At 32.1% G+C, this 25,839-nt stretch overlaps 1 protein-coding gene across 1 annotated transcript in view; it reads right to left on the bottom strand.

Moving 5' to 3' along the window:
• Window positions 1-25,839, bottom strand: part of LOC134261187 (uncharacterized) — a gene marked incomplete at its 3' end in the record, with an annotated part of 131,369 nt that overhangs the window by 88,655 nt on the left and 16,875 nt on the right. Inside the window, exons 14-48 of the mRNA XM_062743635.1 lie at window positions 25,672-25,790; window positions 24,763-24,989; window positions 24,227-24,372; window positions 23,297-23,473; window positions 22,704-22,862; window positions 22,440-22,582; window positions 22,022-22,092; window positions 20,656-20,822; window positions 20,223-20,389; window positions 19,932-20,100; window positions 19,228-19,380; window positions 17,849-18,025; window positions 14,143-14,290; window positions 13,274-13,411; window positions 12,770-12,921; window positions 11,994-12,132; window positions 11,639-11,866; window positions 10,186-10,252; window positions 9,670-9,833; window positions 8,770-8,897; window positions 7,675-7,816; window positions 7,261-7,491; window positions 6,954-6,996; window positions 6,679-6,833; window positions 6,406-6,497; window positions 6,231-6,279; window positions 5,345-5,596; window positions 4,480-4,534; window positions 4,102-4,274; window positions 3,680-3,853; window positions 2,115-2,376; window positions 1,877-2,031; window positions 1,568-1,741; window positions 1,227-1,448; window positions 462-504 (exon numbers count right to left, since the gene is read on the bottom strand). Coding sequence (XP_062599619.1) covers window positions 462-504; window positions 1,227-1,448; window positions 1,568-1,741; window positions 1,877-2,031; window positions 2,115-2,376; window positions 3,680-3,853; window positions 4,102-4,274; window positions 4,480-4,534; window positions 5,345-5,596; window positions 6,231-6,279; window positions 6,406-6,497; window positions 6,679-6,833; window positions 6,954-6,996; window positions 7,261-7,491; window positions 7,675-7,816; window positions 8,770-8,897; window positions 9,670-9,833; window positions 10,186-10,252; window positions 11,639-11,866; window positions 11,994-12,132; window positions 12,770-12,921; window positions 13,274-13,411; window positions 14,143-14,290; window positions 17,849-18,025; window positions 19,228-19,380; window positions 19,932-20,100; window positions 20,223-20,389; window positions 20,656-20,822; window positions 22,022-22,092; window positions 22,440-22,582; window positions 22,704-22,862; window positions 23,297-23,473; window positions 24,227-24,372; window positions 24,763-24,989; window positions 25,672-25,790 — 5,261 coding nt within the window. The remainder of the gene's footprint in view (window positions 1-461; window positions 505-1,226; window positions 1,449-1,567; window positions 1,742-1,876; window positions 2,032-2,114; window positions 2,377-3,679; window positions 3,854-4,101; window positions 4,275-4,479; window positions 4,535-5,344; window positions 5,597-6,230; window positions 6,280-6,405; window positions 6,498-6,678; window positions 6,834-6,953; window positions 6,997-7,260; window positions 7,492-7,674; window positions 7,817-8,769; window positions 8,898-9,669; window positions 9,834-10,185; window positions 10,253-11,638; window positions 11,867-11,993; window positions 12,133-12,769; window positions 12,922-13,273; window positions 13,412-14,142; window positions 14,291-17,848; window positions 18,026-19,227; window positions 19,381-19,931; window positions 20,101-20,222; window positions 20,390-20,655; window positions 20,823-22,021; window positions 22,093-22,439; window positions 22,583-22,703; window positions 22,863-23,296; window positions 23,474-24,226; window positions 24,373-24,762; window positions 24,990-25,671; window positions 25,791-25,839) is intronic.

Raw genomic sequence — 25,839 nt, 5'->3', positions numbered from 1 at the left:
GAAGTTTAAAAAAAAAAGTTGAAGAAAATGCAAAATTAAATCAACATTTGACACTAAGTGAAGAAAATTAAATTTTGAGGCATGAAAAAATTGTCAAATGCCACATGTTCATTGAATTATTTGTGTTATTTTTGAGTGAAAAAATAAAGCAAATTGTTTTAATCACTAAAATGTGTGTAACCTTAACATTATGTTGCATATAAGGTGAGGCGATTTGCAAATGACATCATCATAGCCTTACCGACGCCTGGCCGTAGAAGTAGAATTTTAAATTGCATTAGTTTACTTTGCATTAGCTGTCATGTGAACGTTTTTGATTATAAACTTTGCCATCCTTCAAATGTCACCATAATGGCGATACAATGACTCTCAATTCTTACACTTTTAAAATAAAATAATTCTTTATAAACTTACTGTGTAGAGAACAGTTACCAAGGGTAAATTTAACAATATCTACTTACTTGATGTAAATAACGTTTGCAACATTCACTGAAACTTCTCTTCCTAAATAATAGAAATTATATTAATGATTAATATTCACAACTGTCAAACATTCATTACGTATTCTATTTAAATTATGAAGTTGTGCATAACTTCTTTACATGTAATTTGGAATACCAGTAAAAAAGTATTCCAGACCTGTTTACCCATATCGTTGTCTCTCAGTATTTTTGATTAGATTTCTCTGTGAGATTTGGCATTTGCCCCTAAGATTTAACTTTCCATTGATTTACATATATTAAAAGAGAGCAACTGCTTTGATGATTACAAAAACTTAATTTAACAACATGGTCTTTTTCATGAAATAATACCACAGCGTTTTGGTAACCCAACATCACTTAAGTGTTTAAATCTTTCTGTTTTTTTTAAATATTCAAAAGCATGAAACAAAGACATATCATAGTGAAAACTAACTGCTAAATTCCAAACGAATGTATTTCTGATTTCCATACTTTTATAATAGCAAAACGTGAGACGTATTTTAAACTACAAATCCGTACAAAATACCGCAAAATCATAAGAGTAAACAGGTCTGGTAATCCCTTAATCAAAACCTGTTTAAGACAAGACTTTGCTCTTAAATTATCTATCTTTACCCATTAAATCAAGTGAAATAGAATACATGATGTTGAAGCAGACTGGACTGTACATATACGCGAGGTTTACAAAGAGTTTACAGATTTTTTTAAGACTAATACTATGGTAATACTATGGTAGTACTATACCCCAAAAGCTATTGAAATCCAGGAGTCCATAACTGAATGATTTCTTTTCAATTCCTCCAGAGATAACATAATTACACCTATCAAAGTGTAGGAAGAAATGAAGTTTGAGGTTCAGCAGACTGAAGTCCACACAGCAGTCTATCCTTGTACAGTTAGAGGACAGGCTGCATCTTACTTTGTCTGAGGTAATCTGGGGTAAAACCACCCAGTCCAATGGACACTCTGTAACAATTAACAGAAATGAGATTAATCATTTATCAGATAACTTGAACTAATTACCTCTTCTAGTTCTTAACAACGGAAATTAAACATAAAAAAATATCCATGTAAATTCCACTCACCATTTTTCCATCCATGGACATTGGGAAAATATAGATCCTCAGATTCATTACAGGGTGTGTCTAACAGGTATTGGTCAACACCCAGTTGCTGAAGCAGTAATGTCTTGGCATTGTCCTTTAGATCACTTACTGAAGGTATCTCCATTTCTTTTAACCAATCAACCAGCGAGAAATCTGCAGGCAAATAATATTTAGACTGTTTAACACAGGAAAAAAACTCTGCAACTGCTCTTATGTATTACATTGTAACTTCTACATAAAAATTCTAATGCTTTTAGGAGGCACAAATCTTTTATCATTATTACTAACTCTTGCTTTCTCCGGTGATTATGGCTCTGATTGTTGGTAACCTGGTATTTCTTAAAATTGGGATATCAATCGAACATTCTCCTCCATTCAGACACACAGAGGCATGAACATTGAACACATACACATTCTCATTTGTTATTGGCTTCACATTTAACCTAAATAAAGAATGCAACATAAAAAAAAAATTATTCAGCAGTTAAATCATTCCTATTAACTTCCACAAGGAAAATTTACTTACATTAATTTAATGAGCCCGCCAGCCACAATTATGGTCTTCATCTCTCCCCAAACATAGTCATTAAGTTTGATGGTCTCTTTAATGTTTTCCATTCCTATTCGTAGTTCCAGTTTGTCCAGGTCCAGAAGAGCGAACACATGTAACCCAAGACCAAGGACAGGAATGTCAGCACAGCACTCTATCCCTGTACAGAAGTCTGGTATGTAGCAGGACATTGGGTCGGGGATCTTGGATGGAAGGTAAACAATGGTCTTTGGACATTCTGAAATACAAGAAACCAAGCTAAATGCATTAATTATATTCTTTAAAAAGTGTAAATATTCCTGTTGTGTATAGAGCTGAAACGAATGTTCGAACATTCGCGAACGAATAGTTTTTCACGAATATTCGAATGGAAAATTTGTATTCGAATATTCGGTCACGTTTAATACAACGTATTTCATGCAATAAATGGTGTAGGCTTATCCACTTGTTTTTGATCACGGTGGAAAAAGAAGCAAACGAAAGCAAATACATGTATAAGACAGGTTGTAAACTTTGTTCACATGGTACTACTGGCCTGATAAAGACACGACGTCAGATTTATTTGATCATCTTCAAGCCAATTATTCAGCAACCTCATGTATCTCCGAATTACTTTAGATATGGTGAAATTACAAGTACAATTGACCGCCATGATTTTCGAAAGTAATAAAAAATTTATATTGTGCGGAGAGAAATATTCCGGATCAACAAACGAATCGATTGTTCAGATTTATAATTTATAATTAATTGCAGAAATCATATATGAAAAATATACATTATATTACCGGTATATTTTTGGAGAATGTTATATTTTAACTTTAAATATTGATTAAAAAATTCACAGGACGCTTCCGGAAACGAACTTTTCTTATTGTTTTGTTTTATTATTATAACAGTAAAACATGGCGAACACCTGCTGGTTTGCTGATCGGGCGTTTTACGTAATCAAAATGCAATACAGTCAGCTAATTTAAAGAAGTAAAGAGGCTTATGATTGTTGATAAAGATTCTTTTTCTAGTTTTTTTTTTCTTGAAAATAAACGCGAGTCCTATATAATGCTCATTTACATGTCAAACGGCTTGGAACAGACGTTTATTTCTTACACCTATCTTATACATTGATATATAGTAATAAACAATAGGATTTGCAAGTATGTGAAAAGGCATAATAACTCTTTTATTTAATAACCGAATGTTCGAATACGAATCGAATAACAGTCACGAATATTCGAATGTTGATTTATGGTATTCGTTTCAGCTCTAGTTGTGTATACATACCATCACATCCTCAGTCCTTGAATGGAACATACCTGTATCATATAAGGATGCTTGCATATTGATTTGAATAGTTACCCACTACAGCTTTCTATTAATAGAAGATTTCTAAATATTTTGAGGACCTTAGCTTGAATATTTAACACACTGTACTATTTTTACCATTGTTTTAGAATGCACACAAGATTTCAAAGGATTTTTCCCACCAAAATCTTGCAAGGCTTAGCTGATTGTATGTTTATAGACTTTCCAAAAGGCATGTGTACCATTATGGATCCCTTGTATAGAGGGTATGTATGGCATCCTGGTTCTGTCACATTTGGGTCTTTGGAAGAAGTCAGTCAGATTAAGCTGGTCCAGCAGTAACATCACAGCGCCCTCTGACAGCTGTTCATTGAGATTCAATGACTTCTCCCTCATCCAATCAGTCAATGAGAAATCTTCAACAAAAAAGAACATAGAACATGACAAACCTTAATTGATATAAATAGCAACCTGAATTATATTCCACTTAATAAAGACTAATCATGAAAATCAAGAATATCCAATTATAAATCATTATTGAAAAAATCATAGTTCTTAATCTTTTGTACTTGTGAAGGCCAATTTTCATGAATTGATAAACTTGAAAGTGAAAAATCACTTTTAACATAATATTGGATCTCTATAGATTTATCTCAATACTCACTGCTAAAATCAATCAAATGTGTCTGGTCACAAAGAGGGATTTCCTGGTTTTTCAATAGATGAAGACCATCACTTGTTGGAATACATGATGCCATGCCATCGAAGTCAAAACAAATTAGTATTTTTACATCCACAATAAAGCCTTTGTTTCCTTCTATTTGATCAATTCTGTATCTATAAATTTAAAAATTAACAAAAATAATATACATGTATAACCTCCTATGGTAATGACGGTACATCACTTTTCTTTTAATGTAATAAATATCTTATGAATATAAGTGCGCACTTTTTAATAATTTCTGACTAAAAAGCATAGTTTGCCCAATGTTTTTTGCACAAAACTACACAAAAAATTTGCCTTATATATTATTTAACTTACAAAATTTCTACTGGAGATGGGTTTCCTGAACCAAGTGACAGAGTGTGTTGCTTTCCTAAAATTAAACATTAGTTATTAAATTAAAGTTCAGTATATTTAACAATTAAGCTGTAAATAAATTTTAAATCCTTAAATTATATATACTAATTAAAGAAAATGTTTCATTACTCAGTAAAACATATATTATTTAGTACATTTTAAATTTGTGGTCGTAATTAAGCTGATAAAATAGCATAACCAGTAAAAAATTTTCCCCCCTAAAAAGTCACATTTTTGAATACTCAAAAAAAAAAGAAAAATTCAAAACTGCATAAATGTGAATATTTCTTTCAAAGAAGGATTTTCTAAGCTTTGAGCCTAACACTTAAAAAAAATATTACAGTAAGGCCATATAAAATTGAAATCTTGGTTCTCAGGCCCGCGCGCATCCGTTTTGAGGTAGCCGCATTGCCGATTTTATTGTATTTTTGATAAAATAAAAAGTTGGTATCGCGGATACCAATCCGGGAAAAAAAATTCCGACCTCATTTGTTTTGTAGTTTAAATTCAAATATCACTTCCGGTAGCCATTTACAATGAGATTTTGGCTACTTCGTTTGAAAATACATTTTACCTACGATGTTTACACGCTGTTAAGCAATGGATAAAGCAGAAATTTTGACCAGAAATGGAAAGTATATCTGTGATTAAAAAAATTATCTTTATGTTAAAGAAAATTCGGAAATTAAAATAAAAAAAATATCTCCCTCATCTACTTTATTGCCAATAAAATGAAAAATAAAATGCCGCCCTCCCGCATCTGTTTTGGAGAAAATTGGCCTGAGAACCAGGGAATTAAATTTAGATAGCCTAACATTTAACATACCATACTCATATTCCAACAAATGTGTTTTAAGAAGAGTCTTCTTTCCAAAAGCAATGTCTAAGGAGAAATCACATGGGTCTAACTTGAACCAGAATGGGATGTTCTTGGTTATTTTGGTGTCTCCCAGGGGTATGTTGAAAGTCAGCTGAAGACAACAGTCAATTCCCCAGCAGTTAGGAGGCTGTTCACATGTTACCATCTCCTTCAGCTCTTCTGGTAAATTCTTTCGCACATCAAACTCAGTTGGACAATCTACAATAAGAATCAGAAAATGTTTTATAATGTTAGATTTGAACAATAATTAAATGTAAACTCCAACAGTGAAGAGCTGAATCTGATGAAATTTAGCCATTCATTCAAGATTATATATCATAAATCCATACCCTTCAGACACAGGTAACAAAATAATTGAAATTCAAATGTATTGAATGATTATCAATGTCTGTGTGAAATTTCAACTAATGAAGTTCTATTGGCTCAAATTCTTGGAATTACCTTTTATTCAAAACCTTGGTGCATCTTTAACTCATAAATAAAACCATACTCTAATTGAATTCAATGAAAAGGGAATTGTAAAATAAAGGAAAAGACCAATAAAAACAGACATCCTTGTCAAATAACGTACAAACCAAAATTTTAGCTTGACACAAAATTTAGCGATTTGATCTTAAAATTAGTATTTTATTTTTAGCAAGATAAAAATTTATCAATTTTAAAATGCTTAATAGGAAGAAACTATTACAAATAAAACACAATCTATTTTTAGTGCTATTCAATTTAAGCGATCCTAGCCTCTTGCTAATAATACCAAAATTAAATCCTCTCTAAAAATTCTGCTTATACATTTATGTTGAAAGGAATGGAAAGAACAAATTTTACTCCTTACCTTCTGGGGTTGATGGAATGTCAGGACAAAGTCCTGAAGTTATTACATCCTGCAACAAAAAATTGCTCTGACATAAAATCTACCCATTACATACTCAAAAACAGCCATTACATCTTTCTTCTCATTTATGATATGGCATTCCTTAAATATGTCATTATGAATGATATATGCTTACATTCAATTCAAATTTTTTAAGGATGAGTTCAAAGGCTTCCTCAGTCATCTTTCCTCCAATTTTTTCCAATAATCCAGCAAATGAGCCATTACCTGATAAAAAGAGAATGAAACCAATTTATTGTCAGCCCCTCTCTTAACAGATCCCTGTTTACTATAATTTTTATGAAAATGTGAAAATTAAGACAATTTGTAAAAAGGAGTTCAATCAAAACTCTAAGGTAATTTTTAAAGGAAAATTCATATCTCCCAATCACAGTGGAGATATATGTACCTGGAAAAGTAAAGTTTCCACAAAGAGGTATAGGAATCATTACATCTGTCAGCTGATACCCTTCTACAATGCAATCCAATGGTGGGGACAAGCAAATCAAGAGCCCAAAATTCAAAATGAATATTCCTTTATTTAAATCTCTGTCGATGTTGTATCTACATTGAAATGATAAATATTAAATGAAGATGCTTTGTTAATGTACATGTAAGTAATATTCAAAAAAAGAAAATCTCCATCGACAAAAATTTTTCTCTACTTGTTTTTAAAAAACTCACTTGATTTTTACATTTGAACTGATTTCTGCAAGTTCATCTGTCCCTGTAATCATACAACACATTTCATTTATCATATTTATGTAAAAGTGGAAAAAGATTCAAGACTTTGTTAGAAATTTGTTGACTAATAATACTGTCTAATATAAGGTATCATTTTTTGATGACATTGTGCAACACAAACAATATGTTTTGTATCAAGAAGGTATTTTGGATATTTGTAAACTACATGCTGTAGTGACGCTATAATGAAATATGAAATAAACTGCAAAGTTAATTAAACTCCTTCAAGCTTTATTGAAGTTATTACCCCAGTTGTAATTTAATATAACTTTTGTCCACAAGAATTTTTCAAATCCAATTTGGAAAACAAAACTGCATGGATCCAACTCTATGAAAGCTGAGAGGGTTTTACTAAAGGAGTAACCAAGTAGTTTCAAATTAATTTCTGCCCAAACATCTATCCTCAGACAGTCCTTCTGAATTTTATAGTACAGGACATCTGACAAGCTTTTTCTGTCTAGAGTAAAGTTGACACACACTGAAATTTAAATTTAAAAAAAAATGATAGCACTATTGTGGTCTAATTTAAGACACCCCTTAAATATACATTTTTACATTTTAAAAAAAGATATAAAAATCAAACATAATCAAATCAAACTTATTGAAGTGGTATATAAATTACGGAAGTAAATTAACAATATTAAGATGCTTTTATTCTTACTTAGATCATCCATTGTAAGACGCTCATTGAGATCTGGTCTAGAACCAGTTGTAGGTAAGTTTCTGTTTTCCAGCTCTGATGTAATCTGGCCCAGGGTCATTTTCTCAGGCTTAGGCAAGGGGACATCCTCATTCAGTTTGTCCTTTAAGAAAAGTAAGACATTGAGAATAAGAAGCATACAAACTGGCTTGTTTACAGTATCACAATTGTGATTCTCCAGAAACATTTACATGTACCATCGATCTGAACCAATTTTCACTGAATTATCTTCTCTTTTCAAAGAGGCTTGTCCCTTATTTCATAAAAAAATGAATCCCCTGTAACCAGTATGCTTTGTGACAAAGTTGATTTGAAATTGGCCAAGGTAGTTCTTGAGAAGTCAAACAAGAGGTCCATGGGTCATAATAGCTGAGTAACTCTGACCCTGCTGTTCTTCACCAGATCCCCCACTGTAATTCTTATGAACCCACCCTACCCCCCAGGACCATAATTTGAAAAATTAAGTATCTACACTATCCAATAAGGCTTCCACATAAATTTCAGCATTTCTGACCAAGTGGTTCTTTACAAGAAGATTCTTCAAGATTTTTCCTAAATATTTTAATGTAAAACTTTGATTCCCTACTGTGTCTCCACTCTATCACAATTCGAATAATTTAGAATCTACACTTCACCCAGAAGCTTTTACATTTTTCAGCTTTTTTGGCCGAGTGGTTTTCCAGAAGATTTTTTAATGACCCTATCTTTGATTAAAATTAGACCTGTGGTTCCTGAGAAGAAATTGAAAATGTGAAAAGTTTATAGACAGATGGATGAAGAAATTGATGGATGACAGAAAAAAAGTGATCATAAAAGCGCACATGACCTCTTGGTTCAGCCAAGCTCAGAAATACTTCTGTTACTTAAACAACATGAAAATAGAAATTCCTCTCTGTGTTTCTGAAACTGCTAAAAAAATAAGCTTAAGCATTTTTTGTTGTTGGTTTAGAAAATATTACAGCTATAAATTAGATAACTTTTTTGTTTTCATGTTTCATCAGTTTGTTTCTTTCCATCAGAAAGCAACTCATCAATTTTGTAATGAGTAAAACTAACCTTTGGTATTTTCAACAACTTCAGGAACTCATCTGTTAGCTGTGAGGTTACTTGTTTGATGACAGATTTTCCTTGTTTCTTGATTTGTTTATACAGTGATTCTCTCATGAAGAGCTTTTTTAAATCCACTAAAAGAGCAAAAATAATTTAAATTTTGTAACTACCGTATATAACAATTATGGCAAATAAATTGCATCTTCTTGATATTTGTTACTTGAGATACAACATATATCATAAAATGCCCAAATCATGGTTATTAATTTACATTTAGATTTATTGTTGGGTGCTTCAAATATGGTGTCTTTCCACCTAGCAAACATTTTTCATAAGAGAAGTGGATAAAAATTTCAAATTACTCCAGAAATGTGAGTTTGTATTTTTCTCTTTGCCACAATTTATAGTTCAATTATAGTTCATGACACAGCCATGCCATGGAGGAGAAAATGAACCCAAGTGTAAGTTTAGACAATTCAACAGAGAATCTTTTTCATTATACATCCATTTATCCTGTTCTGAAATCAGCTGTTCATTAAATTTAAATTTCATATCAACAAGATGGATTTTAATCAGCACTCAACATCAGAGAATCTAATGCAGAGGGAGGAGACATTTAGAAACATTGAGATTATCAAACATCATGAAACTCAATGGCCACTTTTAATTGTAGTTTACCATAATAATATGTATACTTGATATACTTTTGTTGCTTTATATTCTTTATAATTTATCGGTTCATCAGTCCAAGAGCTTTTTGATATCCCTTAAAATGTAATCTAAACAAAACAGCCTGTAAAAAACTTAACAAGTAATAATATGAGTCTGCCCTTCTTAACCTGCCAACTGCAATATTTTTTCCTGTATTTCATTTGTAACATAAAAGCAGGTCATTGAAATACGTACATTTAGGCCACACAAATGATCCATCAGGTAAACAGGTGGGTACAGGTAGAACAGCATTGTCCAACAAGTTAATAAACACTAAACAATTTTCTGAATCATTAAAGCTACACAGTCCAACTCCAAATGTTGCCAAAGTGGCATTAGTGCCCTTGAAAATGTTATATCTGTAAGAAAAAGAAGAATGCTCATTAATAAGATCAGGAATTCCAGGTTTTTATTTTAAAGAAAATATAGATAACAACTTTTTTATTTAATGCCATAGTAATCACAAACTTTAAAAGAAACACTTTATATGGAACAAGATATAATTTCCAAAACTTGAGTTATAATATTCAAATACATGTTAAACTTTATACTTACAACAATTCAAAAAATTTTAACTGCAAATAAGGTATCACTGAGCAAGTCAAAATTTCATTCCAAAATCACAAAGTACTCTGTTTGATGTTTTGAATTTTAATGTCAGTGACATTTTTTTAGTGTACAATAAGCTGCTGCATGATTAATGCTGATTACCTGATGACCATCTCTACTCCACCACGTATATTCAGTTTATTTCCTGATTTCAATTCTCCTTCATATCCTAAAGGTTAAAAGAACTTGATATATCTGAATGTTTTAAGTTTAGTGTCTGTTACAATTTCAAAATTGAAGACCTGTGATCAAATATGGTTAGGAGTGGTCTAATTATATAAATGTACCTTGATCATTAAACTTGATAAGAAACCAGAAGTCTCTGTCAAGACTGTAGCTCTACTGGCTATGTACTTATCAAAAACCATTGCACTATTTTATGTATCTGTGTGTAGTCTACTTGTGTGCCAACTTATTTTGAAATCAAACTATAACTGTAGAAGGAGTAGCGTTTTTAAGGAATTTCACAGAAAATTCTATTTTTAGTAACCATGGTAACACCTTTCATCGAAATCAGAAACCGATACACTATTCTATGTATCTTAGGGTAGTCTACTTGTGTGCCAAGTTGTATTGAAATCAGACCAAATCTGTAGAAGTAGTAGCGTTTTAAAGGAATTTCACAGAAAATTCTATTTTTAGTAACCATGGCAACATCATTCATCGGAATTAAAAACCGATGCACTATTCTATGTATCTTAGTGTAGTCTACTTGTGTGCCAAGTTATATTAAAATCAGACCAAAACTATAGAAGGAGTAGCGTTTTTATGGAATTTCACAGAAAATTCTATTTATAGTAACCATGGCAACACCATTCATTGAAATCAAAAACCGATGCACTATTCTATGTATCTTAGTGTAGCCTACTTGTGTGCCAAGTAATATTGAAATCAGATCAAAACTAGTGTTTTAAAGGAATTTCACAGAAAATTCTATTTTTAGTAACCATGGCAACATCGTTCACCGAAATTAAAAACCGATGCACTATTCTATGTATCTTAGTGTAGTCTACTTGTGTGCCAAGTTATATTGAAGTCAGACCAAAACTGTGGAAGGAGTAGCGTTTTAAAGGAATTTCACAGAAAATTCTATTTTTAGTAACCATGGCAACACCGTTCATCAAAATTAAAAACCCATGCACTATTTTATGTATCTTAGTGTAGTCTACTTGTGTGCCAAGTTATATTGAAATCAGACTAAAATTGTAGGAGGAGTAGCGTTTTGAAAAATTGTTTACAGACGGACAGACAGACAGACGGACGGACGCCGGACGCATTACTATTGCATAAGCTCTTCTGGTCTCTGACCAGTAGAGCTAAAAAGAACACAACTCTAAAGCACTTTTTAGCTTTTTACATGCAGCAACTCTGTACAAGAAAGCTGCTTTATTCCAGAACTTGGATAGACTGATTGACATGGGTAAAACTCTTCATTCCACCCTTTCCATGCAATTCAATTCAATATTGAGATTTTCTTTTTGCATCCAACTATTGTTTTCTTTTTGTTACACAAGTGGATAGCCAATTGTTTTAAATATTGATCTGGAGTACATACCATCATAACTGCTACTGGCTGAAATTTCAATTTCATATTTGTATGAATCCAAACCCAATGTGAACAACATTTCTGGAGAATTACAAGGATCAAAACGTGCCCACACTTTGAAAACTTTCTGGAATATGGCAATCTTTAGGTTAATGCAACATTCCAGTCCTAGACACATGCTGTCAAAGGTGCAGTAGACATTACTCTTTGGCATGGTAAAGGACAGCAAAGGGCACTCTAAAAAAACATAATGCCATATGAACCTAAACAGCATATAAGCACTAAAACTACAAAAGTCATGGTATTTATTTTTCTAACATAAATATATTGCCTCTTAAATTAAAAAAAAAAAACTATATATAACCTTTATCTAACTGCACCAGTCTTTCAATCAGCTGTTCTCTGGATCCTTTTGTGTCTTTACCCCTCTCTGTCAATTCATTTACCAGCTGATCTTCTGTCATCTCATAAGGATTTCTACAAGGTGTGTTGTCTATGATATCCTAAATTAAACATAAACTATTATGAAGCATATTGTATCATCAACTAAACAAGAGCCATATGAGTCACAATCTTCCCCTCATACTCCCAAGTAAAACTTGGATTGTCCATGGTGGCCCCATCTACCATGGTCATGGTCTTTAACATGTTCAAATGTACATAAACTGATAATGCTTCCATAGAAATATGACTAGTCATAATCATCATTTTGCTTTTCTTGAGAAGAACACTTTACAAGATTTTTCCTTTGTGTAACTTGGAACACCCATTATGACCTAACCCTAAACCTTAGGATATTTTTTTTAAACTAACTAGAATTAGTCTATAATGTAATAGCTTTCGTTTAAGCTTAAATTTTGGGGCTAACTGGTTCTTGGTGAGAAGATTTTTGAAAGATGCCCTGAAATTTTCTCCCCATGAAAGAGGGCATGTTCCTTTATTTAATTAACTTGATATCCTCTTTCTCTAAGAATACCAGTATTACCACTTTAATGCCACTTTAGGCAGGAAAATTGACCAACTACTGGGTCTTATTGGCAATCCTGCACATAGAAAGCTATAAATTACACTGAAAGCATTTTAGTTGATATGATTCTTATTCAAATTTTTCATCTCGAAAGATAGATTTTGCATAGTTACCTTAATTTCTTTCATCAACTTTCCCAAAGCACTCTTGCTTTGTTCCATACTAAATCTGTCTAAAAATGCCATTGTTGTGCCAAACTTCAAACGTCTTATGTTAAATTTCTCCAAAAATTTGTCCGCTGTCTTTAATAATTTTGAGAATCCCCCTGCAACAAAACCATTCTTTAAACCAGTTCAAGAAAATATCATAAAATATTAATAAAATGTAAAAGTTATTCTATACATATTTAATATAAATCAAAATAAAATACCGTAGAAGTAGAAATTTTAGCAAAGATTTAATTTTGGCATTATTAGCGAGGGTGCTGACTTCCCTAAAATTGAATATCGCTAAAAATTACTTGCATATTATTTGTAATAGCTTCTTTTTAAAATTGCCAAAATTACTTCTTGCTAAAAATAAAATACCAGATTTTAGGTAGAAATCGCTAAATTTGCATCTCGCTAAAATTTCCACTTATACGGTACCTTGAGACTGAAACTGTAACATTAAAGTACCTTTTTCAAAGGAAGTAGATCTTTTGTTAATGGAGGTGCCACCATTCATGATGGCAGTACACTTGTTGTCATCTGTCTCAAAATCTAGGGCACTGCTTAATCTAGAGTGTACTTTGCTGTAAAGGCCATCTGGCTGAGCTGGATAATGCATCAAATTTTTTTATGATATAACTTTGAAACTGATGTTTAAATTAGGTGATAATAAGCATGAGTCCTGAAATATCAGTATCAGTGCTTAAATATCATTTGATGCGATATTATGCCTTGATTAATGACAATAATGAATTAAATATTACATAAAATTTATTTGGATATCATTGTTTCATACAGTAACAAATGAAGTTTCATCTTTCCCAACGCAGTGGTTCTTTGGAAGAAGATATTAAAAACATGTCGCCAAATTTTCACTATTTCATAATTATCTCCCTCTTGAAAGAGGGTGCACTTGTGGCCCTTCATTTTATTATATTTACATTTGCTGTGTTTTTCTAGTAAGCCAACTGTGAAATTGATTTGAATACCATTTTCGTGTATACTCACGCGTAGAAATATACACGGAGAAATGGGTTAATGTGACGTCACAATAAGGCTACAGTGACGTTAGTAAATGTATAACGATATAGGGCAGCGAGAAATTCAAATATTGAATATAATTTGGGTGCTTCCAAACTTGTAAAATGTAAATATAAGGAATGTTTTTAAGTTTAGTGTGAATTATTGGTGTGAGAATCACACAGACTTGCACGTAAGCATATTTTTCATGAAGCGCTAGCGCGCTTCATGAAATATGCCTACGTGACAAGTCTGTGTGATTCACACACCAATAACTCACACAAAACTTGAAAACATTCCTTAATTGAACATCTTACATTTGATTTCCTTTGTGTCATCTGGGTCTTGACTGTTATCAGGTATTTCAATCGGGAAAGCTTCTTCTGTGTTGGTAAGGGTAGGATCTTTGTTTTGTGGATCTTCACCACCCAAGCCAACTATGACCCCAGCAGCTATGGTCTCAAACTATAATAAATACAATTACTGTACATGAGATATAAAATGGCCTGTGCAAAATATATATTTAAGGAAATGATGATATAAGATACCCTGGTAATAAGTTAACTCCTTAATTTTTTTTTTAACTGCTAAATTATATAATTTATGATTTATATCCATGGTAAAATAACCTTGCAAACACCTTTACACACACATGAAGTCAACACCATAACCCCTGACCCTGGGGCCATAAAATTCAAAATTTTGGTAGAGGCACTCTTGCTCATCACAACTATGTACTTAATTAGTTCATTTAATAGCCAAAAGCAGAAAAGATTTTCAAAGAATTAATGCATTTTCACTATATAATCAATAAAGTCCCGCCCTAACACCACAACCCCTGACTCTGAGGCCATAAAATTCACAATTTTGGTAGAGACACTCTTGCTCTTTATAACTATGTACTTAGTTAGTTTATTTAATACCCAGGAGCAGAGAAATAGATTTTCAAAGAAATACTGTAGATCATAAAATTTTCGCGACACCTTATTTTTGGGAGACAGTAATTGACTCTTGATTAGCGATACAAAATATTCGTGAATTGTGGTTATTACTCTATATAAACTTAAGGAATACTATTGTACGCGAGAATTAAATTTTTGCGAGCACACTGTCTCACATAATTACGCGAAAATAAAGTTCTCGCAAATAAAAAGTGATTTACAGTAATGCATTTTCACTATATTATCAATATAGCCCCGCCCTAGCACTAGAACCCCTGACCCTGGGGCCATGAATTTCACAATTTTGGTAGAGGACTCAATACTGATTATAATCATACCAACAGTTTGACTGCTTGATGTCCAGGAGTAAAGATGAAGATTTTTAAAGATTGCACTAATTTTAGTGGTTTTGGCCTCACCCCCAGGGGGGCAGGGACCATGAAATTCACAATTTTTGTTTGCCTTCACCACAGATGCTATATGCCAAAATTGGTTGAAATTGGTTCAGCTGTTTTAGAGAAGCTGAAAATGTTTAAGGGGATAAAGGACCTTTAGCTGAAAAAATACCTGTCATTTAATTTTTGTCATATTTTGTATATATCTTATTTAGTATGTCCTACATACTATAAAGCAGACATATCAATAGGTTTCTAGACTTATTTCTGAGATATTGAGTGACAAATATCATACTCCACAGTGTCTGAGTGGAGTTTTTATTCTCCGTGTTTCTGGGTCCATTACTCGGTTGATAATTGAAATTTTTCAGCATAGATAAAAAATATACCGGCGGAAATGTGTCTTTTAAAATATTTTAGAGTATGAATAGGGTTAAAATTCGAAAAAGCAAGATTCTTTTGTAACACCATATCTGGAGACGGAAATTTACGACTTTTTTAGGACAACTTAAACCATAGAAAAATTAATTTGCAAAAAATCCTATCCTTCAATATTTGAAAATTTACGTCGAAGTTCAAGGTCGTCATTGTATTGATTAACTGTAAAAATATCGATTGATGAAGCTGAGCTTAATATTGCACGGGGCAAAGTTAAACGAGTCATGATCATGAGAAAAACGTGTCATGTTTACACTTCTTGAGTACGGGAAAACCCAACTATGACGTCACACATTCCTGAAATAAGCGGAATAAGACAAACCCACAGAACTTTTCTGTCAACAACCATGTAAAAATATTTTTTGCGTTCTGAAATTTTTTCAAAATACCCTACCATGTACATATTATGGCCTGTTTTTATGATTTTATACTACCCGTTTTTACCGTGTATGATCTTACTGAACTTCATCCACTATGACGTCAAAGATGCACTGGACGCGCAGAGTAGGGAAACGGCAGAGTGGATTAATCTATTCCATAATTTGATAATATTTGCAAGAAATTTTGAATGCAGTTTTCAGATATTTTTATACTAGATGGTGAACGCAAACAAACAGTCAAAAAAATTATACAAGTACTGTGGTTTCAATCTCGTTTTGTACATATTTTATCAGAGATTATGACGTAAATCAACTGAGTCACGTGATCATATGCATACATCCTTCATCCCCTTAAATGTTAACACACGATGCACAACGACGGACGAAAACGGATAGCAATAGGTCACCTGAGTTTACTCAGTTTACTGAGTTTACTCAGGTGATCTAAAAACATTACGAGAAGAAAAAAAGTTTCACAGGTGGGAGTTGCATCTGGCACTGATAGGTTCAACATTAAATTCTATCTTTGATTATTATTGGTATCAATTTGCACTATACATCTTACATATGACTGCACCAATTCGTTATTAAAAGTACTTAGCTATTAAGGACATTAAATACCCAAATGAAAAAGAAATCTAACAAAATACTTTCAAAATATCTTCAAAACACTACCAAATCATACTTTTATATTTTCTTAGTATGTTTTGAAAGTGTTGCATTTAACGAAACATCAATGCCATACTTTACAGGATGGGGTGGCATGGTATTTTGTTAATGTTTCATTACAATGTTGGTGTTTTATTAATGTTTCATTACACTCTGCAGAATGAAATTGCATTTTGAAAGTGTTTCATTATACTTGTCCGCATCAAATTAATATTTTGTTAGCATTTCATTTGATTAACAGACATGTTAAGGGTTGACTTATCTAAGAAAAAATCTTCCAAGAACAACTTATCTATTTTTCATATCCTGTGTTACTAGTTTTGCGCCAATTTTCAAACCACCAGCACTAGGTCAGAGAGAAACATAGAGATTGGTGAAGGGACATGTAAAGTGTTAGTATATATATTGATCCCTGATTGGAAAAAGCAAAATCAGGATGAATCTGGATATAACAGAGGTATTTATTTATTGCATGACATAAAGTTCTTTTAAACTGGACTACAGTTAAACCTTCAATCTGTGAATGTGGATGTGTATATGGCCTGTTTTTATTGGGTTTTTGTTCATTTTAAGATTGACCTTTAGGTATACTACCCAGCTTAGATCAGTTTTAAGCACTGGGTTAAATGAATTATAATTATATACTCAATTCTGTGAAAATGTATGTGAATGGTGAAATGGTCAATGGATTGAGAACATATCTCTTACACCAAAGGATTTCACTGCAGAGAAATATAAGAGAGTGAAGTTGAAAAAATGGTGGTGTGCTATTGTTGAACAATAATGTCAAACCTGGAATTCTGGCATGTTGAATTTCAAAATGATAGGTTCAACATTCAATATGAGACTGTGTTTAGATGTTTTCAAAGACTTGTGAATTTGCTATTATAATTTTAAAAATTCAAATTTAGTGGTTTATTGATGATTTGTTACTTATGCTTTGTTAGTATTTTGCAGAGTGTTTTGTTAGCCTCATTTGCATGTGATTTTCATCTGGAATACATCAAAACACAGTGTTTTGTTAGTAGTTTGTTACCAAAGCGTTTTGTTATTTGTTAAAAGTAACTTGTTATAGTGTTTTGTTATTATTTGCATGTGATTTGCTATACTATCAAAACACTTTCAAAACATATGTTTTGTAAGTAGTTTGTTATAGTATTTTGTTTCCCCCTTTTTTTCATTTGGGTATACTTGAATTACCTTGAAAACAAGTTTGTAATCATCACAGATCTGCTTCCACACAGGCATAACAGGAATTATTGACTCAAGATACTTGGTAGGATCCACATAACTGCCTCCATCCTTTCTAAATGCTAAATGAATGTGATTCTCACAGTCAGAACCAGTTGCTGTACCAATTGGTTGACCCGCTGCAAACTAAATAAGAAAGAAGAGGGTGAACCTATTTTATAAAGAACAACATCCATTATAACAATACATATAAAATGTACAGAACAACACCTACAATAATTTTTTTTTCAGTCATTTAATTCCATCCCAATATTAAGCAACACTAGAAATATGTCAGTACGATATGAATGCCTTCCAACTGTTCATTAGGTAGTGTAGGATGTGTATTTTCTCAATTATGCATAAAAATATTGCATTAACAACTAACTAAAAGATAATTTCAATCCTTCATTGAAATTATCTATGTATTAATAGGAAACGAAAGGCCAATGGGCCACAACACTCATCTGAGTAACATTTGCCTTTCTGTTATTCATATTCCCCCCTATGTAATACTTATTGTAACCCCACCCTATCCCCAGGAGTCAAAATAATTATGATTGAGAATCTTCAATACCTCATGAAGCTTCCATAAATTTCACCTTCTCTGGTCCAGTTGTACTTGAGAATAAGATTTTTAAAGTTATTTCCCTTATATTGAATGTAAAATTTGATCCCCCCCCAAGGGGCCATGATTTGAAATTTAGAAATTCTACTATACTCAGGTGACCTAAAAGTGACGAAGTTTAACAGTTGGTATTTTTCATATAAATTATCAGAAATTAATATCAATTAAAATTTAAAAGCAGATCACTGATATACATGTATGTACAATTGATCTGCTGAAAACAAATTTCTATCTTGGATCTTGGAAGCTGTGAGAGGAGTTACCCAGATAAATGAGATACATGTACCCTATGTGCAATTTGCAATGAGAATTTTCTAGGAAACTAACAAAAATTTCTAACAAAAATTTGGTACAGACAGACACAGAGATGTCAAAAAGTTGACATCAGACTCAAACAAAAGTATATGGCATGCATGAGTGGTAACAAAGATTGTGCTAAAATTTCATTCATCTCCAATGAGAAGTTGCTGAGAAAACTGAGGAAAATTTGGTACAGATAGACACATGGATAAACAGGATGTTGACATCTAATTTGAACAAAAACCATATGGCATGCCTAAACAAAGAATGTGCTAAAATTTCAAGTATCTGTGATGAGTAGTTGTTGAGAAAAGTGTGACAAAAATTTGTTATGCACAAACACATGGATGGACAGACAGAAACACAAGGTAAAACAGTATACCCAACTCTCCTATAGAGCAGGGATATATTTAATAATTACTGATCTGCCCTCGTCTGTGTCAATGATGGATTTGGGTTCTATGTTGGTTATATAGATTGTGATTCCTCGAAGAGACCCTCCTTCTGAACTGATGATAACAGTGTTAGAGTCCTCTCTATCCACAGTTACAGAACCACCAAATGGGGCTACAATCTACAACATGAAATGAAATCAATTATACTTCAGTTTATTCCTTTATATAAAGAAAGTATTACATAAAAAATCCATATCATATGGCATATACAAGGGTTGATCCAAAGGTTTGTAGGTAACTTTGTAAAAATTTTTTTTTTTCTGGAGACGAGACAAAAACAAACAACAGACATACTGTTTACATGTAAGAAATCGAGCCATTATGCAAGAAAACTAAAAAAAAAATAGTGTTTCAATTTCTCTGAAAGTAACAGGAACTTTCTTAAATTGGACATTTTTAATTACGAGGACAGACTTTGATGTAATGTCCATTTGGGATATCAAGAATTGCGGAGATATTGTGAACGAATAAATGTCTCCCCTACATTTTAAAATATCCCTTTCTATGACAACACCCATGGGTTTTCGGACATTGATATGGGGCACTGTGATATCCATGTATCAATACAGAATCAATTTATTTACTTCTAAGTAATGATAATACATAATTTTTTATTGTAAAGGTTTGTTTCTTGTAGTGAATTGTAAAACAAGAGCTTTTTGTTATTTACCTCATCTCCTTTCGATACAACCAGATCAAGTCCTTCATGTTTGTATCCTAAGGAAGATGGATAAAATCCACTGCCACATCCACTACCCTTCAACCGGCGATTCTTTGGAAAATTTTTGTGTACTTTTGGTCCAAATATGGCATCAATTATACCTCTCGCTGTATCATACCTAAAACAATAAAATTGAAATTATGCCTTTAATTCATTTCTTCAGGTCTTCTGAACAGTTATACTTATCAATATGTAGTACTTTTTAAAACTTCAAAGGTATGGAATAGTAATAGAGGTTACCCTTCTTTCAATACGGTATATGCATCTTTGACCTTCTGAATCAGTCCGAACATGTTGGAATATTGTTTTACAAAGTTGTCTGCCAATCCTACTATATCATTAAATGGATTCATCAGAAGTGCTCGGATAGTTTCTAGTGAACGCACTGCCTCCTGCCTAAGATCCCTCTGTGACGATTAAGCAAATTTATTTATTCTACAGTATTCTGAGCAATCCCTTAACAATTTAATTAAATTAAATAAACACATTTGATTGAGAAAGTCAAAAATGAAATTTGATGTGTCAATGTATTTGCACCTAAAGACCTCTAATGGCCCATTTTTTTTTCTCACAGACCAACATTCAAACAGGCAATTAATTTATCCCTTCATGATTGTTAAGCAGCAAGATATAATTGCATGATCATAAAACTCCATTTAATATAAATACTAACCAGTGTAACTCTACCCTTTGTAAATTTTTTGACTCTGTCCTCTGCATCCTCTATTTTCTCATTGACCCATCTGTCACCAGCACTTTTCAAACTCGCAAAGGCTTCATCAGCTAGAGGCTTGTATTCAAGCAGTAATTTTTCAACATCAAACCAATATGGCTTTTCATCTGGAAAAAAAAGAGTTTATTTGAATGTGAAATCCATTCAATGCTAGCAATGGTGATGTACCCAACAATCCCTCACATTTTTATGAATCCTCAACCACTGACGACCAGTAAGGCTACTTCTGATAAAGAGTAATATATGATAAGTGTCTCAAATGGTCCCTTAAAATGAATATCTTACTTTTTAATTTGTATATAGCTTTACTTTGTACAGCTATACATGCCACCTTTATTGGTCATTTTCAATTTGATCAAAATGCCCTTAACTTAGAAATATGACATCATAAAGTTTAAGTTTTCCCACAATTTTAGCTTATTTTGTATACAACTGCTTATTTTCAAGCAGTTTTTCTTCCAGAAAATATTGAGCACAGACTAGAACATACTTTTGATTTTTACCAAAGATGTATCTATCCAATACTAATTACTGACATAAAAATCATGCATGTTCTACACTTCGCTCTATATTTTCCATAAGAAAAAGCATCAAGAAAAAGACATATTTTCGGCTTTTTTGGTTAGATTTTAAAAAAGCAGTATTCCTGTTGTCATTTACTGCCAGTGAGTGTATATAAATGTGAAAAATATATTGGAAATATATCTAATGTAATCTCTTCTACGAAATAATTATCAATTAAACATATCTGAATATCATTCTGAAATGTAGATTTTTAAGGGGCCAAAATTGGCTCTTATCATATATAGTCCTTTCATTAGACCTGACCAAAACCCACCAGCCATGTCTTAACTGGCTGGGTGTACTTCTTATGTACTGCTATTCTTAATGACCCAAAGATAATTTTATATTAATGAAGATATTGTTTCAAACATATCAACATTTGAATGACAAGTTGTGGTAAATATGGAGTCCTTTTTATCCAGACAAAAACAGATATCAGTAGGTCACCTGAGTGACAAAAGTGACCTAAAAAGGTAAAATACACCATTGATTTGAACAATATTGAATCTATACTACATGCGCTTGTCTGTTATGTATTAATGTACAACAAACAAAAACAGATAGCAGTAGGTCACCTGACACCAATGACCTAAAAATGTAAAATACCCCTTAAAAGAATAATTACATTCTAGGATGTGTCAGTTCTATTTCCCATACTGAAGTATTTATATTCCCCACTTTTAAAAGGACATTAATTTTATCTATTTCTTTTAAAAGCACATGCAGTTCTGTAATATATTACCTCTTATAAATAAGCACGCTTCTTGTATTTTCCCTTTCTGTTGAATCAAAATTTTGATGGACTGAAAAATTCTTAAACAAAAGAATTTGGTATCAATATTCTGAATCTGCTTTAAAAAAAATTAACAATTTATGTGCACGTCAAAGCATGTGCATAATAGTTAATAAAAGGTACAATTGGCTTAAGTTTATAACTCGAAATAAAAGTATATGACAATGTGAACATGATTTTTAAAAGTAACCTTACAAGGACTGATCAGGACAACTCTTCAACAATAAATTAGTGAGTTTTTGTTACATTTTCCCATAAAAAAGGATATACTAGGATCATGCATGTATTATTTAAAAAAAAAAAAACTACTGTTAAATAAATTAAAACTTGTAAACAAAGATGTTAATCAAAGTCTGATATTTCTTACGAGACAACGCCTTTTCCAATACTTTTGAGAGCAGTTTTAGGATTTTTTAAAATCTTTGAGAAGCCATCAATTATATCTTTTATGCTTTCATACAAAACTTTGCTCTGGTGTGGAATTACAATTTTTACAGGTTGTTCCAGTGCCTGAAAATATAAACACATTTTACATGGTCACTTCAGAGGCTTTTATATGCATATAACCTGGAAGTATATTAACTTTCAGTAAATTACAAAAATGATTAAATGGTTTTTTGGATAAATTTACATGTACAAATCCCATCACATCGGCTTTTATGTCACTAAACAACTTTGCGACTTTATGCACGAAGTTAATGGTAGGCTTGAACTCTGGAGGCAGATCTTCAGGGTCATAGTGTCCTATTTTTTCCAGGGCTTCTGTTGATTTATTTACCAAGTTTTGTACCTGCAAAATTAGGAAGGAATAATTTTAGAAAAATATCTTTTTTTTTAAATGAATTAAACGCATTTTATTCCTGGCCAACAATTTTTCTACACATAAGCACTCCTAGGCCCCGTTTTATAAAAGATGTACAACTATCATAAGGCCAAAATGTAGTTAAGCAAATAAATTTCTTTTTATATTACTAAAGAACTTCTTTTAGTTATTTTAAAAGAATTAAGAAATATTTATACAGGCTATATCAAAAAGAATAATTCATTTTGTAAGATTTAACAACCTCAAGTTTTTTGCCATAGCTGAAAATTCGTTTGTAAAATAGGCCTTTGTCCATATTTTCCGTTTTTTTTTTTAATTTGTTTTTCCTGATGTATCAATACATGTACCTGCAAACTTATCCTGCTTAAAGGTGAGATGAAACGAATTAAAAGTTAACTTACCTTACTGGGGATACTTGTAAGAGCACCAACAAGGTCATCTGTGATTTTTTTAAGATTGATATTGCCAGATATCAGATTCTTGAACAGCTGTACTCCTGTTTTAATGCCATTCACAATTTCTCTCAATTTTTTTGAAAAATTAAGTGCCATGTCAACAATTTTTTTCATTTCATTTCCCTGAAAAATAATAAATAAGCTAAAAAAACTTTCAGTTTATACCTAGTCACCACTTCATAAAAACTGTGTACTATGAAGTCAAGATAGAAAATCACAATATTACCAGATTTGAATATTTGTGGGTAATATTATTATATACCCAAACAATTATGAATTTCACAAATTCTCATCTAAACCATGTACTCTATTTGTCTAATATCTCGAAGCAAAAAGGAAAATTTTCAAAGCATTAATTCATTTTTAGTACAAGATAAATATAGCCCCACCTATCTCGTAGGAGCAAGAGCAAACATCATCCAACTGACCTTAACTTAAACCAAAAATCACTAGCAGAGACAAAGGTTAGTTAATTTCAAAAGTAAAGATAAAGATTTTAAGCACTAGATTTTATGCAGCAGGCAATAAAAATAATTCCCAAGGGTTCTCTGCAGCTTTCAGTTTACAGTAGGAATAGTTATTTCTCTTACATAATGAATGACATGCACCCCTCTACCTCAGTTCTTTATGACAAACAGAATTTGGACTTGGTATAAAAATATATTTTAATGCCTACAAAAACATCTTATCAAATCTAAATTAAACAAAATTATGATTAAAAAAAAAATCATTTTAGGAAAAATAGATTTTGGAAGGACAGAAGATGGACAAACAGACAGAGTGATTATTATAGGATATTGGCAAATTCTTAACATGCCCTAATTAAATGAATTCTATAAGAACTGTTTCAATAAATATTAAAGTAAAATCTAATACCTGTAGAATGTTTATATTGTATTCAGTGCCTCCCTTAAAACATACTCTGGCAAGAAAGAAATCAAAATTGGATCCAATTATTCCAACATGTATTCTTGCATATGCCTCATCATGAACACGGATCTTCAGATGACCTTGGGTTGGAGCTATGCCAAAGCAAAAAAAAAAAAACAAAAAAAACCCCAATAATTTCGTGTATAGGATCTCAAATGATTTGTGGTTGGATCTGAATTTTATCCAGCAAGTTGAATGTATGGTTTTTATCCCAAAGCTTGAGGGGAAAAAAACAACACATCTGTTGGATAAAATTGTATCCAAAAAAAAATCAAAGATTTTTTATATTCTATGGTTTTTACATCACAATCAATGTTTATATTTTACAACCTTTTCACAAAATATCCACAGAATGGGGTAAATATGTGATAAATTTATGTAGGTCTCAAATGCTGGTGTTAAACTTTTCTTATTTTCTAAACTTCTACCCATCCTATTAAATGGGTTTTTTTAAAGAATAAGCATTCCCTCAGAGTACATACCTATAGCTAAATCCAGAAAGTTCATCATGATTACTCCAAAAGATGCACCTATAGCTGTAGTGCCAATGAGTTTTCTCCAGTCTATACTTGGAGCTTCTAAACGAAAACGTATTCCCTCCCAAACATTTCGACGAGACCGCTCGTGACTTCCCGCAAGATCCACAACATCAATGCCATCATCATACGGGTCCTCCACAAATGTTGAGTTGTCAAACAGGGTCTTTTCTCTTCAAAAATAGAAATGATTAGCATAATTGATTCTGATAAAATTGGGTGCAGTCTAGTAAAGCTTAGTATATCCGGTCAAGGTTCAGTAATGGAGTTATGGTTTTATTGTATTTCTATCCAAAACACCTATGATCATAGAAAAGGTCTAGACTTGAACAATCATGTGGTCTTTCTATACCCTTATCAATTTATTATTATACAAAAACTAGATTAAATCTAATAAATCTGATGCTGAAGGAAAGCAGTCTAGGAATTTTGATATTGGACCTGTCATTGGTCTAACATGAAAAATTTCAGATTTAAAGTCATTGAACTCTGACTTTACAGAATAATATAATGCGAAGGAGTTTTCTTTCATACAAGGGCAGCACATAAATCTGACAATACAAGTGCAAGTGGGGGTGCTAAACAAATATTTCTACCAAGATTTGGTCAATACATAATTTGCTGGACCCTCCATCAAAATATTTCTCCCAGTTGCCATTTTGTCTTTAAGTCAAAAAGTTGTATATCAGCTACTTCATAACCTGTTGCTAGAATGGTCCAGTGGTTGGCATGGTCTTGTTTTATTCTAAGGATGCTGACACAAAACAAAGCATTCACTGCTCAATTTCCTGCAAACAATTTTTTAATCCTTAACATCTTGAACTGGACATTTTTTGTATAAATTTTAAAAGTTACCTGGCATTCATAGGAGCAATCATCTTTCCCTTTGGATGAGCCATATACAAGAGAGAGGCCTCATATCTGACTGACTGCTCCTCATCATATAGAGCTGAATACAGCAGAGTCTCAGCAGCCTAGATATCCAATATCAAACTGAATAACTGTTAAACTTGTGCATTTTCA

This window comes from Saccostrea cucullata, unplaced genomic scaffold, assembly GCF_032062105.1.
Source record: "Saccostrea cucullata isolate Sc308-1 unplaced genomic scaffold, CSIRO_AGI_Scuc_v1 ctg4572, whole genome shotgun sequence".
Lineage (NCBI taxonomy): Eukaryota > Metazoa > Mollusca > Bivalvia > Ostreida > Ostreidae > Saccostrea > Saccostrea cuccullata.
Note: the sequence above shows the minus strand (reverse complement) of the source record. Positions and strands in the feature narration are given on the sequence as shown.